General features: G+C 40.4%; 1 protein-coding gene across 2 annotated transcripts in view; it reads left to right on the top strand.

The window, feature by feature from the left end:
• RASA3 (RAS p21 protein activator 3) overlaps positions 1-22,678 on the top strand; it is a 231,377-nt gene that overhangs the window by 182,499 nt on the left and 26,200 nt on the right. For both annotated transcript variants that reach the window (XM_077296562.1, XM_077296563.1), the window contains exons 11-15: positions 4,417-4,565; positions 5,502-5,616; positions 12,557-12,631; positions 15,464-15,587; positions 19,233-19,339. In XM_077296562.1, the coding sequence (XP_077152677.1) occupies positions 4,417-4,565; positions 5,502-5,616; positions 12,557-12,631; positions 15,464-15,587; positions 19,233-19,339 (570 nt within the window). The remainder of the gene's footprint in view (positions 1-4,416; positions 4,566-5,501; positions 5,617-12,556; positions 12,632-15,463; positions 15,588-19,232; positions 19,340-22,678) is intronic.

The following is a 22,678-nucleotide window of genomic DNA, read 5'->3' as shown; positions in this document are numbered from 1 at the left end:
TGTTCCCAAAAGAATGGACAGCAAACGGAAACCAGGCGGACCCCATATGAATTAGTGGGGCCCCTTTGCTTATGTTTGAAAAGGAATGCACACGATGCTAATTCCATTTATCTCTTATTTTTATCTATTCTAATCCAAACACACAAACAGAAAAGATAAATGGACATGTGAACAGAGTACTCTCTATGAAGACAAGACACTCCTATTCTACTGTAAACTGCAGGTAAAGGGAACCTGTCACCTCCATAAATGCAGTTTTCCTTCATATATAGTTACTACAGGTAAAATTTAAATCATGGCTATAAGGTTTACTAGAAGCATGGTAACAAGGAGAAGAGAGATATATTTGTATGTATGTATATATGGATGTGTAAATGTATCCTCCTTCTGGCTGCTCGCTTCTAGTCATTGGGGCTGTGCCGTGCAGAAGCTATTACAGCTCACTTCCTGGTACATTGATTGACTGGTTGGGTATCAAAAATAAGCAGGACCCCACACCGTTTATTAAATTATTTATTTAAATACTTTAAAAAAATCAGTTTGGGGCCTCTACTTTTGATAACCAGCCAAGATAAAGCAGACAGCTGACGACCGTAGCCCGCAGCTGTCTGCTTTACCTGCACATGTTATCAAAAATAGGCGGGACCTCATGTCGTTTTTTTTTAAACCATATTTATTTTAATTTTAGCATGCTACTCCGGCCAATCACAGCCCCATAACAGATAGCTATGATAGGGCCAGAAGTGCCCACACCGAAAGAGCTCGTTGATTGGCTGCATAAATAGGCAATAGAATACATGTGGTAAAATATAAAATCTTTATTTAATTGCATATAGCATATCAAATATTATATGATAAAATTGAGCCGTTCCAGTATAACGGCGACTGATAAGACAAAGAGCATATCAACAAGTAATACAGAATGATGTTTAGAAAGATACTGGTACAGGGGAGTACCTTGGTGCAGCCGCACAGGGGCCCAAGAGGTAAGGGGGCCCATTTACACCTCCAAAGCAGGTGGAATTGTGTATTAAGTTGAGCTGTTGAATTGCATATTTCTCATATATTGCTCTTACACAGGGACCCTTTTCTATGTCCACCAGTGTACTGTAGATAAATGGTTGCTAACTGGTAATACTACAGTAGAGCAAATTTTGGAACAATAAATCATAAAAGTATTGCCTAGTAATATAATGGATATATAGTAAGTAATAAATATGGATAATGCCACAATAAAGTCCAGTTATTAAAAACAATTGCTGTACTAGATGTACAGCTAGATGTAGTTATGAGCTTTATCTAGTGGTATCATACAATGCAATTATTAGTAATAAAATTACCTGCAGTAATTGTCCCTACTTACTTTCAATACCTTATTTTGGCAATGCCCATATGTCCATATTTATTACTTGTTATACATCCACTAGATGGTGGCCCGATTCTACCGCATCGGGTATTCTAGAATATGCATGTCCACGTAGTGTATTGCCCAGTGACGTAGTATATTGCCCAGTTACGTAGTATATTGCCCAGTGACGTAGTATATTGCCCAGTTCCGTAGTATACAGCACAGAGCCACGTAGTATATTGCACAGCGACGTACTATACAGCACAGAGCCACGTAGTATATTGCCCAGTTACGTAGTACATTGCCCAGTGACATAGTATATTGCCCAGTGACGTAGTATATTGCCCAGTGACGTAGTATATTGCCCAGCCACGTATGTCACAGTTTAATAAAATAAAAAATAAACATATACTCACCTTCTGCAGGTGCGTTGTAGTTCTGTCGCCTGTGTGGGGTGCAGGCGGCAGCTTCCGGTCCCAGGGTGTGATGACGTCACGTGACCGTGACGTCATGGCAGGTCCTTCTCGCGCAGGTGTGCAGGACCTGTGATGACGTCGCGGTCACATGACCGTGACATCACGGCAGGTCCTTCTCGTGCAGGCGCGCAGGACTTGATGACGTCGCGGTCACATGACATGGCGGGTCCTTCTCCCAGCCCATCCTTGCCACCGGAACGTGCCGCTTGCATGGACCGGCCCGGGCATTGCTTGCGAGGAGCGGGAAAGGCGGCGGAAGGTGAGTATATAATTTTTTTTTATTATTATTTTTAACATTAGATGTTTTTACTATTGACGCTGCATAGGCTGCGTCAATAGTAAAAACTTGGTCACACAGGGTTAATAGCGGCGGTAACGGAGTGCGTTACCCGCGGCATAACGCGGTCCGTTACCGCCGGCATTAACCCTGTGTGAGCAATGACCAGAGGGGTGTAGGCGGGCGCCGGGCACGGTGTGCGGGGAGTAAGGAGCGGCCATTTTCTTCCGGACTGTGCGCATCGCTGATTGGTCGTGGCAAAAGGCCCACGACCAATAAGCGACTTGGATTCCATGACAGACAGAGGCCGCGACCAATAAATATCTGTGACAGAAAGAAGGACAGACAGACGGAAGTGACCCTTAGACAGTTATATAATAGATAAGATACAGCTCTGGCAAAAATTAAGAGACCACTGCAAAATGTTCAGTTTGCCTGATTTTTCTCTTTATAGGAATATTTTTGAGTAAAATATAAATTGTTCATTTATTCTATAAACTTCTGACAACACGTCTCCGAATTTCCAAGCAATAAATGTTGTATTTTTTTTCTGAAAAGGAAAAATGGTCAAAATTAAAATAAAAAACAGTGCTTTCAGACCTCAAATAATACAAAGAAAACAAGTTTGTAATCATTTAGAAACAACAATCCTATTGGATAATGGGCAAGAGATTGGGGGGAGGGAGAAGGGGGTTGGTTAGGTGGTAAGGGTGGTGTTTAGTAAAATGAAAATATATTATCAGGTCATGTATCTAATGTACGGTATTTGTCTGGAAATTGTATCGGACTGTGTTAATGGCGTGTCATATGCTTTAATAAAAAATACATGATTTAAAAGAAACAACAATCCTAATGTTTTAACTCCGGAATAGTTCAGAAAGCAATATTTTGTGGAATAACCATGATTTTGAATCACAGCTTTCTTGGCATGCTTTCCACCTGTCTTTCACACTGCTTCTGGTGCAAAAATGTAAGCAGTTCTTCTTTGTTTGATGGCTTGTGACTATCCATCATCCTCTTGATTACATTCCGGAGGTTTTCAGTGGGGTTCAGGTCTAGAGACAGGGCTGCCCATGACAGGGTTTTGATGTGGTGGTCTCTTAATTTTTGCCAGAGCTGTAGGTTAGTATTACCAGTGGGTAACCACTGGTTCTTTTATGGCATCATTCTACATTACCTGGTGATATGCACCATGTTATATGTGTTGCCATTCCACTGGAACGACACAAAATTATCATGTAATAATTTCTATGCAGTAAAAAAAGGATTTGATGTTTTACTGTGTGTATTCTGTTGGCCATTTATGCACATTTTCTTGTTGCTTTAAAGGCAATTTCTAGTGCTTAACGTCCCTTTGCTCATGGTTTAACTATACACTGTTGTTTTTTTGTTTTTTTGCTATGTTTGAGTTGCGCTGATATAACATATACGTTTAAAAATAAATGTTTTGCCTCACAGGACAGTATGGGATCACAGCTGGTTCTGTCTGTGTACTCTTTTGTGTCATCTCTGCCCAGGAGGTGTGGTATGATCAGACCATGGTCCTGCACGGTCAGATACAGCCATAAGGCTACGTTCACATTAGCGTTGCGTCAGGCGCAGCCTCGGCGACGCATTCGTCATGCGCCCCTATATCTAACATGGGGGTGCATGGACATGCGTTGCACTTGCGTTTTGTGACGCAGGTGTCACTGTGGTGCATGCGTCAGGGCGCAGAGGACGCTGCATGATGCAGTTTTTTCTGCGCCAAAAACCATGCAAAAGTGGACGCATGCGTCACAAAACGCTGCGTTGTGCATGCGTTTACATTTGCGTTGTGCGTTGCGTCGCCGACGCTGTACCGCACAACGCAAATGTGAACGTAGCCTTACACAGTACACAGCAGGGGCACATTTATAAGATTATCTCAGCACAGGAACATTTTATTTAATCACTTCTAATTGTGGAAATTACTATTATTCCAAGATCTATTGATTAAAATTAACTTTATACATGGGGAAAACCCCTTTAAACACTATTTATCTGCAGTTGACCGGTTGCCTGTATAATAATGTAAATCCTCTAGTAAATGTCTTTAGCTCCCATTCTGCCAATAATACCTAAGCAGATTGGACATTTTTTCCCTGAATTCAGTCTTGGTTGTTGCTACTCACACTTTGTACATACTAATGCGGCAATAGACGGCTCCATGACGTGGCAGTACAGGACATGCTATTGCTCACACTATTTTCCTGCATTTGAATGGTCTGCCGTGACTGTCATCAGCTTTATCTTCACGCCATGTGAAAACTGTAACCTGTCTCCAATGTTTTCAGCCTGTTTCAGCATCTGCTGCACACGTGTTGGGTGAAGTCTGCAGAGAAAAACAGGAAGCTGCAATACCTCTGGTCCGTCTTTTTTTACATTATGGCAAGATTGTGCCTTTCATCAGCGCCATTGCCAACGCTGAAGTGAACAGAACACAGTAAGTAGCAATTTTATCATTGATAATGACTATTAAAGGGTTATGCCATAATCATGACCCAATCTGTGGGACCCCCTGAGATCAGGACTTTGGAACCAATCCGCACCCCCTCCTGAATGGAGCAGAGGTCCCCATATTCGGCCTCCGGTCTATTCATTGCCAGTGGGACTGCCAGAGACAATGGACAGAAAAGAATTTGAGCATGCTCACCTCCTCTTCCTTCAAAACCGGGATATAGAGCCTTATTTTTGGGGTCCCACAACTCAGATTGGTCGTTTCATCAGTGATCGGCAAGTTATTCCCTATCTTATGAATAAGGGACAACCTGTTATTTTGGAAATCGTCCTTTATCTGTGTGTTTTTTGTATTGGGGATAAACTTTGGTAAAAAAAAAATATTTTAATTTTCAATTGTTAAAATCTGTTGAAGAGTCAGTAAATTCTGGTAAACATGTACCAGCTTGAGCCTTGGCGCATGTCTCCATTGTTCTAAGGTTAATAGGAATGTATCTGTAGAGATCAGGAAACTGGGTTATGAGTCAGTGCGATGTCATTGTACAAACGGCCCCCCATTATCATCTTGTATTCCTTATATAACACAAACTGTCATCCGCTGTGAATTAGAGATATTCCTTTATACAAAGCATGAATCACATCCTTTCTTACACATTTTGCATAACATGTAATTACCGGTATCTGTATAATTATTACCAGATCTATACCTTAGTGATAAAAATAAAAAAAAAAATCCTGAAAGACTGACTTCACAAAGATTATTCATGCCATAGTCCCGTTCAAGGGTTTAGATGATTAAATGTTGAAATTATGTTCTGAGTAACAGTAACATCACCTCAAGTGGCTATCTAGTCATTGGAGGAAGCCCAATTCCTTTATGGAATACAGTCATCTTTTCTGTTTTTCTTCTCTTCTTCATCAGAGATCCAAATACCATTTTCCGCGGGAATTCATTGACCTCCAAATGCATTGATGAGACCATGAAACTAGCCGGAATGCATTATCTTCAAGTTACACTAAAGCCTATTATAGATGAGGTAACTCGGTGTGTGTGCGCGCATGCGGGCTTGTGTGTATATACTGTAAGGGCTCCTCATAAATAAGTACACCCCAATATATTTGTCAGAAATCCCTTCAGAATAAACACTTTCTATGGTATGCCAAACTAAAATATTGATTGCCCAAAAAACTGGGAAATTACAAATTGGAACCGTTGTCCCTTCTGACGGAGATGTCCACAGGAAAAAGAGACAGATCTGTGATGCTCATTGCTTCTCATGGGGTTTGACAAAGATGACATGTTATAAAGCGTCTTACTAAACCCCTCACTCCCACCTTCGCTGAGGTGAGAGGGCGATCACTGATTAGATTCTGTTCTCATCCAGTTCTAGCCCTCATTTCTTCTCTGGGTCATATTTTCCCCCAGAAGCCTCTTAGAGAATCAGTTTGGCCCTCATCATACTGAGCATCCTTTAAGTGTTCTATACTTACCACACATGAAATGATATATCCATAAGTCAGGGAGATATTGAGCTCCTGTGGATTGCCTGCTACCAAAATGTTTGCTATTTTACCACCAGATGTGAATAGGCTCCCTGATCATGGACTTATCCATGGATTCTGTAAACTAGAATTATAATAATAAAAAACCCCTTAACCAAAGCACATAAGTCTCTTTCACGTATTGATATGTTTTTGGTAGGTGAATCTCTTCTATCGGGGGTGCTGGAAGCAGCTATAGGGGATGCTGGAATTTCTGATCATACTCCTATCACCGTACTCCTTTGTTGTGGTCGTGACCCACGCCCGCCGGGCTCTTGGAGATTCCCAGCTTACTTGTCTAAAAGTAGGGAGTTTGAGACATTCCTTAAGCAAGAGTGGGGCAATTTTGTGGATGATAACATACAGCACTGGGATGACTCTGTACTTATGTGGGAGACGGGTAAGGCTGTCATGAGAGGGAAAATCATTGCGTATGTGGCAGGGAAAAAGCGTAAAGCGGGTCAGGTAACGAGAGACCTTCAGAGATTGGCCATATTGGCCTATAGACGGTATTTGGGTTCTAATGTTCTAGAGGATTGGTTTCAATGGCAGGATGCTTTATCGTTACTAAATGCGCACTTGACTAAGATAGCCCAACAGAAAGTGGACTTTAATAGGCAGCATTTCTTTAGATGGGGTAATAAAATAGGATCATTGTTGGCCAGGTTAGCAAACCCAAAAGGTCCCAGACAGAAAATTCCGCTTTTAGTGGATCCCATATCAGGGTCTCACTTGACTGATAGTAAAGATATAATACAGGCGGTTCATGCTCATTACACGGCGCTATACTCTACACGGGGAGGGGACATTTCCTCTATAGCACATTCTTTAGATTCATTGCAATTACCAATGTTAACAGACTCTCAGCGTGCAACTTTGGAGATGCCTATTACACTATTTGAAATAAATTCTGCTATTAAAGCACTAGCAAATTGTAAGTCACCAGGACCGGATGGACTACCTGCAGAATACTACAAATTGCTTTCTCCTGATATAGTTCCTCTCCTCAAAGACTTATTTAATCATTATTTGCATGGGGGCGCTTCTCCAACTTCTTTTAATTCTGCCTTGACTTCTCTCATTTTAAAGCCAGGCAGGAGCCCAACGCAGATAACATCATACAGACCCATATCCTTATTAAATCTGGATTACAAATTGTTAGCAAAGATCATGGCTAATAGAATACAGATGTTTCTCGCTGAGATTCTGTCACCTAATCAGTACGGTTTTACCCGAGACAGACATTCGACTATTGCGGTTCGTACGGCAATTGCGGCTACCATAGTTTCAGCTAGAAATAAGAACTCTCCCAACATTTTGCTGAGTTTGGACGCAGAGGCCGCGTTTGATAGTGTTGAGTGGCATTGGATCTATGCGGTGTTAGAGAGACAGGGATTTGGCGAGACATTTGCGGCACTGATTAGATTACTATATAATTCACCTACGTCTAAAATTATAGTTAATCAACAACTAACAGAGGGGGTGGAACTAACTAGAGGCACTCGTCAGGGTTGCCCACTTTCCCCCATTTTATTTAACCTTGCCCTTGATCCTCTTATTCGTGCTGTAGAGTCCTTGCCATTGTTTAAAGGGATACGGGTGGGGAGACTGAGCCTGAAGCTCACAGCATTTGCTGATGACATTTTGTTATATATTGCTAATCCAGAGGAGGCCCTTCCTGAAATTATGGCCCTTATAAATAAATTGGGGTCTATGTCTGGTTATTCAATCAATCCAACCAAATCTAAGGCACTCAATCTACGCGCTGCACGCAAACCACCATGGGCGGGGTCTTACACTTTTGAATGGTGTAGAGAAGCTTTGCCATATTTGGGGGTGCTCATAACTAGGAATCCTCATGATCTCCAGAGAAGTAACCTTGTTCCTCTTATTCAAAAAATTAAAAGGGAACTAGAAGGATGGCAACACTTAACGCTCACATATTTAGGACGGGCATATTTGTTAAAAATGGTGGTTTTCCCGCAGATTTTATATTTCTTACAGTCTCTTCCAATATTGCTCTCCTCTAGTGATCTGCGGTTGATAAACGGTATGCTTCGCTCCTTTATCTGGGGGAAGAGGCATCATGCTATCAGCATGGCCATTTTGGAACAGCGTATATCGAATGGAGGCATTAATTTTCCGAATTTGGAGAATTATAACCTAGCGGCGTTGCTTCGTTATCTTAAAGACTGGATTCAAGATACTTCCATATACACTAACACTCAATTAGATCAGAATCTGATACCTCATACCAACTTGCTTTATCTCCTACACACTCACAAAGAGCTGTTGCCCTCCTCAGTGTTGGATAATCCCTTGATAATGGTGATGTGGACGATATGGCATAGGTTGCGTCATAAATTTTTACTTAGTGCACATTCCTCACTTTTCTTGCCAATATTTGGGAATAGAGATGTGAGGTTAAGAAGTGGGGTGGAGAATTGGTGCACTAGGTATCGGGTGGTGACAGTGGGCTCTATAATGGACTCTTCGACACGTAGGCCACACTCTTGGACATTTACTCGGCGATGCCTTCCTCTGACAATGGGTAGTCTCGCGAATTGTGCAATCTTGGAGGTTTATGCTATGGGGGTAGGAGATCGGTTATCGGAGTTGGATTGGGAGAACCCACTAGATGCCATGTTGCGAAATAGGTCTTTATTATTTTACTCTACTTCTAGATTCTATGATCTGTTGAGAGGGGAGATGGACTATGCTAAACGAAAAACAGGCCTTCCAAGATGGCTTATTCGTTTTCCAGATTTAACTTTGGAACGTATCCTTAAGACAATGTCTTATTTATGGAAGGCCTTACCTGCATCCTCTTATAGGGAAATGTTGCTTAGATTGTATCATGGCACATATGTTTCCCCACATCGTTCGTTTCTCATGGGCTTATCTCAATCGGCTAATTGTCTAAAATGTGAGACCCCTGGGGCTGACCTTTATCATCAGTTTTGGGATTGTGCGGTGATCATGAGGTTCTGGAATGAGGTGAAAAACTTTTGCTTAGATCATCTCCTAAATTATATGCCTTGTACGTCAGAGTGGGCGATTTTGGGAATATGGTCGGGAGAGGGATCTAGAATCACAAGAGGGGCCAAACGTCTGATTTCTATAGTGTCCATGGTGGGGAAAAAATGTATCCTACAACAATGGATAATGGCGGAACCTCCTACGCTAACAATGTTCCTAAATAAATTAAAACATGTATTCCGTATGGAATGGATAGAGGCACAGTTGGGCGACGATCGTTTGGTGTCCCGTTTTTTTGATACTTGGGAGAGTTTTATTGATATGCTCTCCGAGGAAATGAGAACTCTTCTTATAGCCTGTTTTGAACAGTCCCCATGGTATATTAATAGGATTTTGGCAGGAGATTTCCCGATTCGACATGAAGGGCGTGTTAGGGTGTGACTGAAGTGACAATACACTTAACAATTGTTTCTGGTAGGATATTGTGATTCTAATAATGCAAAGTTGTATGTTTGTTTTACTCTGATGTTTGAAGACGAAACAAAATAAGTTAAAAATGAAGGTCATTTTCTTTTGATTGTGTAATGCTCTTGATCTTCTTGATCTCGTGGAACCTGACTGCAATTTTTCATGTCCCTACTGTTCGATGTTCCTGAGACGTACTTTTGTATATTATTCATTGTATGTTGTATTGCATAATTTGTGAATTTGAATACTATACCCTTCAATAAAAAACTTCTTAAGGAAAAACCCCTTAAAATATTGTTTTACCTTGTGCTGACTGCAGTACAGACAGAACAGCTGCACTAGATGTAAGCATGACTCTTCTGCTTTTAACACCTACAGTGTTTGCCAGGGAAAGCATATACACAACTGCTGACCCAAATATTTATACAACATTGACAGCTGCCTGTTAATTACTCTGTATATACGCACCATGTCTGCTCTTAATCAGATAACCTGCTTTAATTACCTGTTCACTGCTGGGGTTCAGGCAGTGATCCAATGCTCCCAGCCTTTTATCTGAATAACTCCTAAGGCCTCTTTCACACTTCCGTTTTTTACAATCAGTCACAATCCGTCAAAATGTTGAAAAGACGGATCCTGTGCAGATTGTAAAAAACGGATGCACTGGGTCCCTTTTTTTTTTTTGACGGATCCGTGGAGGCTATGTGCACACGTTGTGTATGCGCCATGTTTTTCCGCTGCGAAAACGCATACACAACACAACCCATGTTAAAAATAATTTTAAAAAATCACGATATTCTTACGTTCCGGCGTCCCCTGCAGCCTTCTCAGTGCTCGCGATGCTCCTGTTCCCAGTGATGCCTTGCGAGACAATGACCTGTGATGACGTAGTGGTCTCGCCATCCATCACAATCCGTCCCTAATACAAGTCTATGAGAAAAAAGGGATCCAGCAGAAACAGCTGGATCCGTTTTTTTCACAAAACGACGGATTGTGACGGAAACAAAAAGACGGAAGTGTGAAAGAGGCCTTACTCCTCTTATGACATACTCCTCTACAGTATATTGAAAGAGAACACGCCCTTGGTAGACTTGTCCTTTTCCAACATGACCAGTGCCCAAAAAACACCTCTGGTCCATTTCTGAACAACAACAGGGTGAAAGTGTTTCAGTGGTCAAGTATGTCTCCTCATCAGACCTCTATGGAGAATTCTGAAGACCCAAGTTGATCATCACTCTCCATCCACCATCCAGGCTCCAAAAGAAGTAGTACTTGAACAATAGAAAAAGATAGATGTTGCGATATGTCGCCAGCTGTACTGTCTGTAAAAATCATGAAGATCATAGAAAATACTATATATTGACGTTTTTGATGTAGGGAGTATTCATTTTTGCATCAACTAATTTGAATAAAAATGAAAGCTATTTTGTTAAACTTACTTTCAAAAAGTAAAAAAAATGTTCTATGAACCTCAGTGTTGTCCAAATATTTAAAATTGGTCCTGTGTCCAGTGAGGTATTGATTAAAATCTTACTTTTCAAAGGGGGTGTACTAGTTTATGCGGAATACTTGAGTACTGTGTGCGTATGTATATGTATGTGTGTGTGTGTGTGTGTGTGTGTGTGTGTGTGTGTGTGTGTATATATATATATATATATATATATATATATATATATATATATATATATATATATAGTATATATAATTTTATTTCACCTAGGGCCTGTACATTCTCTTGCAGCTCCACATACCGTATTTCATGCCATTTTCTGGAGATTATCGTAAGAGTGCCGTGACATATTCCCATAGTCTGCAGCATTTCGTAGGCTAAGCTGTGTCTTCGTAGTGGCTCTTGAAGTACAACCACCAATATGTTTGCTTTTTGTAACAGACGTTGCAGTTTAACAACAGCTGGAGGGAGCCAGAAGCTGCCGCCTCCTGCTTTATACAGATTTCCAGGAAAGAGCCACAGGAATCCTTTTCTCTTGACATTAAAAAATTGGCTTCTTTTTTTCATTAAAAAAAATAAATTTCTAAATCTATTTTTATCACTAGAAAGATGTGGGTTTGGTGACATGGACAATAATTGCAGGCCAGGTTGCGGACACACGTCCAGTTTATTTTTTGCTGTTCCATCCAGATAACACAGATTTATACAGGAAGGTTTAATATGTCTTGTGAGGCTCCAGGCAGCTGTTTAACCATCTGAACTGACCCGACTGTGAATGTCACTAATTATAGGTGTTTATCAGAAAGCAGCATTAACACATCATGCGCTGCACGCGCATCCTTCTATCACCTAGTGTGCTGCTGGATGACATGATCACAGCTCCACGTACTGATAGATGCCACCTGGAAAAATTAAATATGCAAAGCAGCTCTTTTATTGCATGAAAAAAAGCTGTTTTCCAAGTATCTACGTTACATGTTAGACTTCATACTCAGGTGGTCTCTTTAAGGAGAACCAGTATTCCCCCTTTACTAGCCCAATAATGACACATCTGTATGAGAAATGCATTGCCAAGCCCCAGAGTGCTGCTCCGTAACAGTCAGAGCAACAAAAAGGAACTCAAACTCCATTGTAAATAACTAGTTTGTGTAAAAAACTTTAGTTTTATAGTTTTTGGTTCATTTGTTTTATTTTTCTTTGTTAAAGATGATATGGAAATGGCAAATAATCCCTTCTTTATAAGATATGTGGCAGTGTCTTAAGTGTCACATCCAGTCACCCAGCTGGTGGTTACACCCTGCTTATATCTCCTTTCAGACCATCTCTGGTCAACCTGAGACCATAATCTTCTGGGACACTGACTTATCAACAAGTAACCGCACATTTCCTTTCACAGTGACTCAGGCCCAACAATCTGTGAGGCCCATCAGTCTACAGGGAGTTCAGCTGTAGAGGAACACAAGCTCCTTGCGCCCCCTGGAGGATAAAGATTGCTAAGTACTGACGTTTCTCAGTATTCTGGTTTTTGTGTTCCCTAGATCTGCGAGTTCCATAAACCCTGTGAGATTGATCCTGTGAAGCTGAAAGATGGTGAAAACTTAGAAACGAACAAGGTAAGAAAAAATATATATTTATTCTTATGATACAGTATAAAGAGATTGAAATACAAGTTGTCTAATATCAGAAATTTCAACCTTAGTAAATATACCAGCAACTCTTTTTGGGTTTTGGCATATCTTTTGGAACCAGTTTATTTCAGCCTGAATGGCAACGGTGGCAATCTGTGAGTAGGATCAACCCTTCTAAGCCATCTATATGGGCTTGTAGGTCATAGAAAACTGAATAAAATGATACCTTGATATCTGCGATCCAATATCTTATTTCAAGGAAATCCACATTTTTCTTCTATGTAATTGTGCTAGTAAGATCTATGGGTCAGACACTGATCTCCCTGAGACTCTGCCTCCAGAGCTTTTTTTAAATAAAAGGGGGTGTTACCAGTGAGAGACTTGTAATGACTGACAGTCTGCTCTCATCACATACAGCTCTACAGTGAGAACACAATACAGCAGAGCTTACCCAGTGCAGCAGAGCTAACGCAGAACTGCAGAAGTGAAGTTTGTCTCAATGCAAAAATATTTGCAGGTGTCTTCTCACAGTGCTTCAGCTTCTATCTCACAGGCTGACCGTGTGGGCAGAGGGCAGGACAGCAGAGCTGACAGCACTGAGAGAAGAAAACTAAATGTGCTTGTTGTGTTTGTAATGAGACAAGATTCAGCTCTGCTGTACTGTGTTGATTGGAGTTAGGCACATCCCTGCAGCAGAGCTCACAGCACTATGAGAGGACACGTGTAGCTGCAAGTGTGTGCAATGAGATAAAGTTCACTTCTGCTGTAGCGTTCTGCTATCACTGCAGAGCTGTGTGTGATTATTGGAGCAAAGTGTCCATCATTCCTTGGTTCACACTGGTAGTGTCTCCTTTTCTTTTCAAAATAAGCTGTGTTCGGCCAATAGATTTAACAGGTCATTTATATGTAAGAAAAACGTGGATTTCTCTGGAATACAATATAAAATTGCAGATATCAAGGTTTAATTTTTGCTTCCTGTGACCTATATGCCCATATAGATTGCCTAGGAGGAGGGTTAATCCTACTGATAGATTCCCTTTAACTTCAGCTTCCTGTGTAACCCCTACATTTCCTGGATATAAGCACTGCCCTTTCTTGGGTTCTGAACCAAGGCAAATGTGCTCACCACTGAACCACCTCAAAGGCTAATATTTGCATAAAGTGACTGTCGTGCCATGCTTGTATGATTTACCCCATTTAAAAAAATGGAGAGATACATTTCTTGTTTTTCCTATTTATGTAGTTATATTTATTACAGATAGATATTCTTACATTTTTCTACTGTCCAATGCAGATGGGAACCACCATTAAAGCAGTTGTGGGGAGCAAAAATCCTTCCAGGATACACGTTTTTAGAAAGACCCTTTAGTTTATTTAATAAAATAAAGTTGAGAACGCACTCCAGTAAATCCAGTAGAACAAGTTGTTTGAATCACACATTCTTTTTTGGATGTGCTGTAGTTCTGTCTCAATTTTTGCTGTTTGTTTTGTTTTCTCCTTTAATCTTAGATTCTGAATATACAACCACTAAGAATATCACAAATACAACAAATAATCACTAGCAAAATATACTAACAATGCTGAGAACCATAAACAAATAGTGACCTGTAAACCTGTAGAATCGATGGCCCGATTAATCATTTTCTTTTTGTTGTTTTGTGTTTTTTTTTTTGGAAAGTTCGCTTTTCATTTTTGTCTTGTGTATTAATTGCAGGTCTTTGTGCCAAATTCTTCAAAATGGCGCATGCCATTCATGAATTTGTCAAAGTAAAAATTGGTCTTTTTTTTTTTTTTTTTTTTAACTGTCTTGAACTGTCTTTGCTGTAATACGTGGTCTGCAGAGACCAGCGCTACCCTCCAAGTGACGTCACTTGTGGGGTCGGTGCAGCTCTCTGCACGACTAATATTTTTACAACTCGCACTGAAAATGCGCTCTTCTGATATCTCGTTACTTCTGATCAGAGCCGGCGAGAGAGCGCACTGTCACTTTGCATATTGCAGTGCAAGAATCTACTGTGCAAATTTCCTCTTCAGAGAGGAAGAGGACTAAAACTCTAGTGCCACTTTTTGATAGTAGCAATCCTTAAAGTCAATATCGACCCTTTTACCGGAACCAGAATTTTGAGATTGACTTTTATCCTAAGGCTACTTTCACACTGGCGTTAACTGCATTACGTCGCAATGCGTCGTTTTGCCGAAAAAACGCATCCTGCAAAAGTGCTTGCAGGATGCGTTTTTTCTGCATTGACTAACATTAGCGACACATTTGCGACGCAATGACACACGTCGCAACCGAGCCCGGCGCTAGTGTGAAAGTAGCCTAAGTCATATGGCAAAGCTCGTTACAAGGTATCAATAGAGCAGGAACTAGCTCAACCCCTGAAATGGAAGTAATTGATGTTGCGTTGTTTCAGGGAGGGGGCAAAGGCTGCGGCAGTGACCTCAGTCTCTCCTCCTGGTGACGCTTCATTTGAGTATCCCAGCATGCACTGGGATTCTCCAAGAAATTGTAATCAAAAGGAAGTATTAGAAAGCAAAATAAGAAAAAAGCAGTTAGTGTAGTGATGGAATGATGAGGAATTTTTAAAGTATATTAGAAAATAGATTTGATAATGGCATTAAATAGATTGGGATTTTTTATTATGAAAATTAATTTGTGTTGCAGGGCACCCCTTTAAGTATAGGCGTGTAATAGCTGTTAGAACACAGGACAAATATCTATAGCGCCTCTCACCAAGTGGAAGCATACTTGGGTTTATTGTTCTATGATAAAAATTCTGTCAATTTCAACAAACATTTTTCCATTGTTTTTAATAGGAAAACTTGAAAAATTATGTAGACCAGATTTTTAATGTCATCACAAAATCAGGAGTCAGTTGTCCGACTGTTATGTGTGACATCTTTTTCTCTCTAAGAGAGTCTGCTGCCAAGCGTTTCCAAGGTAAGTAGATCCTTGAATTATCGCTAATCCTTTTTCTTGATATTTTAACCTCATGGATGATTTTTTTCTTTTTATGAATATGTAAGACTAATGAAGTATTAGCATTGATTATCAGTGTTATCGCACTCTGAGAGCTTACTGTACAACAGGTCCACATTCATGCATTGCCAGGTTTCTGAGAAGAGCGCAGTTTCAAGCCCATGTCAATGCATTTCCTGAGTGTTCTTACCAGAATGCCAATAAAGTCACAGAAGGAGTTCATGATGTAGAATAAAAATCCTTCTCAGTTATTCTCCATGCCTAGCCACACAAATCTAGTTCTTCAGTCTGTCCAGCCTTTGTTTCTACCTTACGAGGCAAATTCTTTGTGGTGAAATCAAGAGAAAGGCAAAATAACAACCTTGTGTGTACTGCTTGTATAGCCTCCCCAGCTGACGGAAAATATGCTCCTTCTGAATCGTCCTGATCATATGCCTGTATTAAAGTGCAGACTCGCTAGAAATTATTGTTGTCTTTGTAATGGAACCAAAGAGCCGGGCGTTTCACATGCTGGTAGCAGACATTGGGTTCATTAACTCTTCAAGCTCCTCTTTCTTGGTAGCACATGCATTGATCTGCAACTAGGTCTTACACAAGTTATGGTTTCCTTGGCAAGTCCCATCAAACTAGTATTTAAAATGTCTCTCAATGGAAAATTGGACTCTGCAGTCTTTATGGGTTATACAGTGTAAGCCGAAAACTAGCCCTATTAGTTTTTTAAATGAGCCAATGAGCATACCACCCAGCATATTAAATGTACTTCATAATGGCCATAGTATGCACATGGACTGTGTAAAACTGTATTTTAAAGGGAATCTGTCAGTAGATCAACCCTCCTAAGCTGTCTATATAGACATGTAGGTCGTAGGAAGCTGAATAAAATAATACCTTGATATGTAATCTAATGTGTTATTCCAGAGAAATCCACATTTTTCTTATATGTAACGTACTCTATGTACTCTGGTAGTTACAAGTCTCATTCATGTGAAGAAAAAAAAATAGTTCCAGATGCCAGATAACCCCTTTAAGTTTATTCTAAGCTGATTTGACATATGAGCTGCCGGATGAAACTCCCAACTCTCCCATACATATGAGCACTCTGGCGATGTGTTGGTGGGACAGGAAAAAGCTGCCTCTGGCAGCAGCTTATTGTTCTTGAAAGCAAAAGAATTGGGTATAGAAATTTCTAATGTCCAGATCCTCCTCAGTCTGTCGGGACACTCCCCATACACATCAAATCATTGTCCAGTCCTGCCAAAATCCGTGAGTTCTGCCAACTAACATATAAAGTTTATAAGGCTTTTAAATTAAACATTTTGTAGTAAAAGGGTTGTCTAATGTTTCTTCAGGAGCACACCGCTCTTCTGCCTCTTGGCTTGCTGAGGGTGGTGCGCTACTAAAGATTGTCAGTTCAGGACGATGGTCTGCTTACGGTGCCCGTCTGAACTGTGCCTTCTCCCATGATGCATGTAAAGGCAGCATAGGAGGAGCGGAGGGGCACTGAATCTGGCTGGATCCAGCAAACAGCTTGTAAGCCTAGAAAACCTGACACTTGTGATAGACTGCAGATGGAGTCAGTATCCTATGCAACAAGTAGTAAACTCGAGAATGGAGAGGATTTTTACAATCGTAAGCTGTCAATTGGCAAGTTGCTTATTTTTACAAACACTTTGTAATTTTGCCCATTTAAGAAGGTGAGACAACCTCTATAAGGAAGGTTGTTCTTGTTTTAATACATATTTTTTAGAACTAACTGCTGGTAGGTCCTCATTAAGTCACTTGTTGTCATTCATGGTGTATCGGAGATAACTTGTTCAATCTTTCAGCATATTGAATTATTATGTATAGAAACAATTAAGTCAGCAACAAAATTGGAGAGCCGTGACAAATTCCTTTATTTAAACAAAAATTCTTGAGTATCAGATAACAATAGTCAATCCAGAATCCACCTGTTTCCATTAGAGGAGTATCATTCCTGCAGTGAACACCACCATTTTCCCTTTGGTGCCTATGATATATCAAGTTACCAAGAACTGCACGTAAGGAGCAAGATTTGTGAATACCACAGAAGACACCTACAGAATTGGTCTGTGCTTTTAGAACACCAGTGTGATAAAATGCCTCTAACTTCTCAGCCATAGACAGAACATGACCTGCTATCTTGTTTGGAATCAATCTTCTAAAGTCATTATGAATTTGAGCCAACACAGCAGCAATAACATCCACCCACCAAATCCCCTAAATATGATTATGGCCCTTTCCAGCCCAGTGAACTGAGGCAGAGATGGTTGAATGGATGGATAGATAGGATCAAAGAACTTCATAGCACATCCAGATAATATAAATGAAAGTACGGTAAGTTTATTCTATGGTGATGTTTCATCCTACACACTGCAGCTTGAAAAACAGCCCCAATGTGAATTCTGAAATGCCGCAATTGTGAATAAACTTGCTTAAGTTTGAACTGATAGTGTTGATAAGTTGTTGGAATATACTTAAAGGAATCCACAAGCAGGATTTCTTGTATACCATTACTTTGGACTAGCAGCGTGCTGGTCTTTGCTATTTAGAGGGATAGATGTTAAAGGGGTTCTCTTATGATAAATCTTCCAGAGCACACATCTCCTCTTCCTCCCAGCTTCGTGGTTGCCAGTGGTGGTCCGTTCTAGAAGGTTCAGTTGAGATTAGTGATACTCCTATGGTCTATACAGAGAGCCCTCCCAGACTGCTAGCAAGGGAAACTTAGTCCGTGCAGCACGGTAGAAGCACAGGGTCACTGAGACTGGTCAGATCCGGCAATCCGGCCAGCTGCAGAGTGATGCGAGAAGGATATGAAAGAATGATGAGCGAGCGTGCTCGTGTGCTGCGTGTCTTCGCAGAGCTCGAAAAATATGCCTATCAAACAGGCAATCCCTTCCTGTGTTGCAGGTCTTACACAGCCATAAGACGTGCAGCCGCAGAGGCTCAAGCATATTTTTCGAACACGCCGAAGATACTCAGCACACGAACATGCTCGGGTAACACCTTATCACTAATATGAAAGCATAGAGCTACACTTTCTTACCTAGGTAACCAGCAAGCCTGAGGCCGCAAACTGCCCTCTAACTGTAAGCCATAAATGCAAAAATTCCTTTATTCTTTAGAGAAGGATTTTTTTTCTAAGAGGTAAATTGTAAAGTTTCTTGTTTAAACAATTGAACCCATTTAAGAACTTAAGACCACATCATTACACAATTATGATATCGGTCTATCTAAGGAAAACTAGCACAATGTTTTAGATGTCTGTTTATATACATAATATAAGGTGTAAGGATATGTTCTCACTGGATTTTTTGTAAGTGGATTTCCCTAAAAGACATTATTCTGTATGGGTTTTTTTTTGCTTCCAGTTGATTCAACAGGCAAATTTGGAGTATTTTCGACAGTTAAAAAAAATAATTGACATGATTTTTGTCGGCAATAGAAAAAATTTGGGGAAAAAAAGCTTATTTTCTTTTTAAGTTCAGGTCGATGTATTACGGTGCAAAATGTGGATGTTCAGTCTTTTCTTTCCTATTAATTGTGTCACTTTTTTTCTTTTTTTTTTAACTGTGTTCTGTTTCTCAGACGACCCTGATGTAAGATATACCGCTGTGAGCAGCTTCATTTTCCTGCGGTTCTTTGCACCTGCCATCCTGTCTCCTAACCTTTTCCAGCTCAGTCCTCACCACCCAGTAAGTGCCTTGAAAGACCCTTGTTAGCTTCTGCAAAGTGTCAGAGAACTGATTGAGTGCAACTCCTGCCGTGCACAAGGAACATGCTGTGCCAGACTTCAGTTTTGATGTGTGGGACGCATTACAAGTGACAGCCTCTAGGAACACAGTCTGATGTACATATACTTTTGCATTCACAATCTAGTTCTTTACAGGTTGCTTTGAAGCATGTTTTATGAAATATCTCCTTTTTTTATCATTTGTGACATTGTCCTTTTCTCTGTAAACACTATTACACCGATTCATTAAGGCTGAGATTTTGTACGGCAGCCTTAATGAAGAGTGCGCTGGAGTGAGATGCACCAAATTTATTAAGAGGTACCTCCGCCAGAAATGTTACACCAGCCAGGGACTGGGGTACCTTTCTGGTATAATTTATGCCACTTTTGTGCACCAAAGTATGATTAAGTTGACCGGTGAGATTCGCCATGCTTCTGTTTTCCCCAGGCCTGCCCACCTTAGCAGAGCTGGCCTGAACTGACATAAAAACGCCAAAAGTCAGAAACTCCATGATGAATTTGGGCCAAGGACTTCTAGTTTCAGATGTTAGTAAGAAAAGGAAATCCCCTTTATCTTACTGGTCATGCTTTGGATGTCCCAGGTTTTTCTCTTTTTACATTCTAATATATTGATTATATTAATACAGAACCGTCTCCTGTACAAGAGTGAGCAAATCGATTTGCAGTAGACTGATTAAGAACCAGAATAGTTTAAGTAAAGCAGAGGTGGGGAACCTCAGGCCCCAGGGCCATTTACGGCCCTCGATGACCTTTTATCTGGCCCCCGGGCAGATTCTCAGGGACCGCATTCTTGGGCAGGGAGCTGTATTTTGATTACAACCAGCTCATTAATTTCTTCTTGCTCTGTTAGCACACACATGCAGTGTTCACTACTGAACCCTGAAGGGCATGCAATGTAAGATTACGTCCTGAAACCAGCGCCAGAGTCAGGATGTACTTTGTGGTGGAGTTTGTACGGCTCCCGAAGGATGGTATAAATATCCAAATGGCCCCTCGCAGAAAAGATTCCCCACCCCTGAAGTAAAGGGATATTTCCATGAACTAATGGCTACCATCCTGCTTCCTGAGCATAAAGGGGTTACATCCCTGCTTTAGCATAGCCTTCTCTTGTAAATGTTCCCGGCACAGTGGGTTAGAGATGGAGAATTACAGGGCTACACTGGCAATGTATTCCCTTCATTTCAGGATCAACAGGGCACTGAGGTTGCCCACCCAATCGCGAAATGAACACTTATCCCAACAATGTCCTATCGGTTTATATGATAGGAAAACCCTTCAAAGCAGCCTGTAATACAGTGAAAAAATAATTTTTCAGTCATTTGACAGTATTGTAAAGTGTTATGATGTTGCTAAAAAAGGGGGAGTACAAAGCAAATTGTATTACAACTAAAAATTCATTAAAAAGTTAAAAAGCATATAATTGTTCTGAAGCAAAACAACATATTGTAAGAACTTTATAATACAAGATTAACAAATATAAATGCAGTACACAGTTAGTGGCTTGCATTGAGACCTATTATTGGCTATTCCAGTACTTTTGACATAATGAATGATGTAGTCTTACAACCTTTCAAAGAAAATATGTATGAAGATGTTTCGGCTATTAATGTGTAATTAAATGCCACTGCAGGCCATTTCTATAAATTCTTAAAGGTTAATATTTCAGAATAGCACATAAACTCTTCTTGTGATCTGTTGTGCAGCAGAATTTTAGACATATTAGATAACCTTGGCTCTTCAGTCTATGGGATGATATACAGTATGCATTTGTGCATTTGTGTGTATATGTGCGTGTATGTATTTATATGTGTGTTTGTGTGTGTGTATATATATATATATATATATATATATATATATATATATATATATATATATATATATATATATATATATATATATATATATATATATATATATAGGAAAATAAGTATTTAATACACTGGCGACGATTTTGCAAGCTTTCCCATCCACAGAGAATGGAGAGGTCTGTAGTTTTTGGTCGTAGCTACACTTCAACTGTGAGAGGCCGAATCTAAAATAGAAAAACAGAAAATCTCATTGTATGATTCTTACATAATTAAATTGCATTTTATTGTATGAAATAAGTATTTGATCACCTACCAACTAGCAAGAATTCTGGCTCTAAAAGACTTGTTAATATTTCTTTAAGAAGCCTTCCTACTCTGCACTCATTACCTGTGTTAATTACTCCTGTTTGAACTCGTTACCTGTATAACGGACAACTGTCCACACACTTAATCAAGCACACTCCAACCTCTCCACCATTGCCAAGACCAAAAAGCTCTCTAAGGACATCAGGGACAAAATTGTAAACCTGCACAAGGCTCGTAAGGGCTACAGGACAATAGGCAAGCAGCTTGGTGAGAAGGTTACAACTGTTGGTGCAATTATTAGAAAATGGAAGAAACACAAGAAGATTGTCACTCTTCCTTGGTCTGGGGCCCCATGCAAGATCTCCCTCGCCTCGTGGGGTAAGGATGATTCTAAGAAAGGTAAAGAATGATCCCAGAACTACACTGGAGGACCTGGGCAATGACCTGAAGAGAGATGGGACCACAGTCTCTAACATTAGTAACACAGCACGCCGTCATGGATTAAAAAGATGCAGGGCACTCAAGGTCCCCCTGTTTACGCCAGCAGATGTCCAGGCCTGTTTGAAGTTCCCAATGACCATCTGGATGATCCAGAAGAGGCATGGGATAAGATCATGTGGTCAGATGAGACCAAAATAGAACTTTTTGGTATTTATTAGCAACTCCACTTGCCCTGCTTGGAGGAAAAAGTAGGATGAGTACAACACCAAGAGCACCATCCATACCGTGAAGCATTGTGGGGGGAAACCTTTTACTTTTCTGCAAAGGGGACAGGATGACTGCTCCATATTAAAGGAAAGATAGAAGGGGTCATGTATTGTGAGATTTTGGCCAACAACCTCCTTCCCCGTGGCTATGTCTTCCAGCATGACAATGACCTGAAACACACAGCCAGGGAAATTAAGGAGTGGCTCTGTAAGAAGCAGTTCAAGGTCTTGGTGTGGCCTAGCCAGCAACAGCCCTTAAACTTGAAAGATCTGGTGAAGATCTGGATGGAGGAGTGGGCCAAAATCCCTGCTGCAGTGTGCGCAAACTTGGTCAAGAGGTACAGGAAACATCTGACTTCTGTAATTACAAACAAAGGTTTCTGTACCAAGTATTAATTAGTTTTTCTATTATTATTATTATTATTTATTTATTTAAATATCATACAATTTGTTTTTTTA

The sequence above is a fragment of the Ranitomeya variabilis genome, chromosome 3 (assembly GCF_051348905.1).
Source record: "Ranitomeya variabilis isolate aRanVar5 chromosome 3, aRanVar5.hap1, whole genome shotgun sequence".
Classification (NCBI taxonomy): Eukaryota; Metazoa; Chordata; class Amphibia; order Anura; family Dendrobatidae; genus Ranitomeya; species Ranitomeya variabilis.
Note: the sequence above shows the minus strand (reverse complement) of the source record. Positions and strands in the feature narration are given on the sequence as shown.